This window comes from Notothenia coriiceps, unplaced genomic scaffold (genome assembly GCF_000735185.1).
Source record: "Notothenia coriiceps isolate Sejong01 unplaced genomic scaffold, NC01 NC01_scaffold00013392, whole genome shotgun sequence".
Classification (NCBI taxonomy): domain Eukaryota; kingdom Metazoa; phylum Chordata; class Actinopteri; order Perciformes; family Nototheniidae; genus Notothenia; species Notothenia coriiceps.
The window spans coordinates 1-2,626 of NW_011346093.1; the positions used below are offsets into that span (position 1 = coordinate 1).

A 2,626-nucleotide genomic window follows, 5' to 3' on the forward strand; every position below is an offset into this window, starting at 1 on the left:
TTATTAAGTACCGTAATTTTCGGACTACAAGGCGCACCTGAATATAAGCCGCAGCAGCTAAATTGAATGATGTGTACATATATAAGCCGCACTGGACTATAAGCCGCAGGTGTTTTAATGTTTAATTACCATATGTAAGAGTTCGTGCACAGAGGGGATTGTCGGGAAAGAGATGGCTGTTTGAGGAAGCTCCCATTTATTAACATTTCAACAAACAAGTTGCATATTTGCATAACGTATTCAAGTGTTACCATTTAGTGCAATAGTAGCTACAGAACATGTACTGTGCTGTGTAAACTGTACTGTATCACATAGCGTTTCAGACACACAAACTTTTCAATTTCAAACTTAAACGGTGCGCTCCCAGCGCACGTACCGGCAGTGATCTACAGCAGTGGTTTTCAACCAGTGGTACGGGGACAAACTGTCTCGCTCTCGTAATGTCTGTCTGTCTTGCTCTCGTTCTGTCTCTCGTACCACTCTCGGTTCCACTTTTACTTTTGCACGCTACCTGTCTCACTCTTTTCCGGCCTCCAGCTTTTCCTGCTGGAGCCCGCCGCTTAAAAATGGGGGGCGCGGACCGGCCATAGAGCCCATAGAGTTAAAGGTGGTGGACTGTAACCTGTAAAATCCATAGATTTAGGAGGTCCCCTAGTGGCCGTTAGCTGTAAAAATCCACAGATTAGCCGCACCGTTATATAAGCCGCAGCGTCGAAAAAGGCGCGGCTTATAGTCCGAAGATTACGGTACGTTTAATAAGCTGTGAGCCTAGATTTGATTGTTACAACAGTTTCTTACTTCACCTTGTATCTCTGTAGAAGGTAAAAATAACCCCGTCTTTTTCAGGACATGGATCTGGACGAGGGCCCAGATGGTATGGAGGAGGATACGTTTGAGGCAGAGGAGAAGAAGATCGTAAGCACGCGCTCCAGAACACGCTCAAGGTCACGATCTAGGTCAGTCCCATTTATAACTGAAATCTCATTTTGTAAAAACATTTACTAAATGTACATGAAATATTGCTGAATTGTCTGTTTTTGTGGGAAGCATTGATTTTTTTTTTAACCTTGTTTGAAAAGTGCTGACCTTGAAGGTCAGATGTAAAATTGGTACAAGATTGCTGGATGGAACTGGTCCTGTTTATGTTTACAGAATAATAGGAGAAGAAAAGCATACTGATAATTCCACTCCTTACTATGCACTATAGCTTTACATTTCCTACTTAAGAAGAATGACATAACCCATGTTCTTCGATTGGCCCAGGAAAAAATATATATCATTAATTAAAGACTAACCAGAGAGTGTTTTTATTCATTACATTTATTGAGATTGGGAACTAAATCTGGATTCTGCCTAGTAGTTCAGTCAACGTATGTTGTAAACTGGATTACTGTGATTCATTGGATTTTTTCAAATAGTCAATGAGGGCAGCGATTATGTGCCTATACAAGCTTGTAAAATGCAGTTGCTATAATCCTTTAACTTCAAACACTGGCTAGGCACAAATAAATGCATTTATAAGTGGAGAAACATTCAATGCAAAACTGAATTGTGAAAACCGGTGTCGATAGTCAAAGGTAGCTGCAGTGTGACTGCAAACACAAAAGTCCATCTGGAAAAAATTCCCAAAGGTTTCCATGTTTTCTCTCCGTAGGTCTCCCAAGAGGAGGAGGTCCAGGTCTCGCTCCGGCTCAAGGAAGCGCAAACACCGCAAGCGATCCCGCTCACGCTCCAGAGACCGCAAGAGGAAGTCCTCCCGGTCTTACTCGAGTGAGAGACACGCCCGCGAGCGAGAGAAGGAGCGGCAGAAGAAAGGACTGCCTCCCATCCGGTCGAAAACTCTCAGTGGTCAGTGGAAGGTCATTGCATCAGAAAATGGGTGTTTGCTGTCAGTGCTTTTCTGGTGAATAATTATTATTTTCCCCTCTGCCCGTACAAAGTGTGCAGCACGACTCTGTGGGTGGGACAGGTGGACAAAAAGGCGACTCAGCAAGACCTCACCAACTTATTTGAAGAGTTTGGCCAGATTGAGTCTATAAATGTAAGTAAACCTCTCACCCTCTAATTTAGTCACAGCACTGTATCCACTTCTTTAATTAGACCCTCCAGAAAAACGCGGGCAAACATCCTTGATTATGCGGGCTAAAATCCTTGATTATGCGGGCTAAAATCCTTGATTATGCGGGCTAAACATGCAGGGTTTTTATGTGATTTTATGCGGTGAAATTGCGGGAAGTTGCGAAAAAGAATAGATTTTTTCTAAAATATTGGGCTGTCTTATTTATTCTCTCACACACAACCTGCCACTAGCGTTAAACCCCTTTCCTATTCAATTAAACACATTCAATGTTTATTTATTGTAAAAGCAATTGGGCTATTTTAATCACTCTCTCTCTCTCTCACTCTCACACACACACACACACACACACGCAAACACCCAAACTTCTCCGCCTCATTCTGTTGTCATTTACTCGTTCGTTATCTGACCAGCTTCAATCTTGTAGGCTACTCACTTCGTTTCTTGTAGCCCTCGAAAGGGTTTCGGAGGTTGATGCCTCGGTGAACGTGAGTTGTTTGGCTTTCTTGTCCGCAGCAGCAGAAAGCATTTTCAAATGTTTGAATGAAT

At 42.8% G+C, this 2,626-nt stretch overlaps 1 protein-coding gene across 1 annotated transcript; it reads left to right on the forward strand.

Annotated features, from left to right (window-relative positions):
• Positions 1–848: 848 nt before the first annotated feature.
• LOC104947919 (protein SCAF8-like) lies at positions 849–2,096 on the forward strand. Its single transcript, XM_010774043.1, has 3 exons — positions 849–956; positions 1,655–1,848; positions 1,941–2,096. Exons 1-3 carry the CDS (start codon positions 850–852, stop codon positions 2,063–2,065), a joined length of 426 nt encoding a protein of 141 aa, XP_010772345.1. The 5' UTR covers position 849; the 3' UTR covers positions 2,066–2,096.
• The last annotated feature ends 530 nt before the right edge of the window (positions 2,097–2,626 follow it).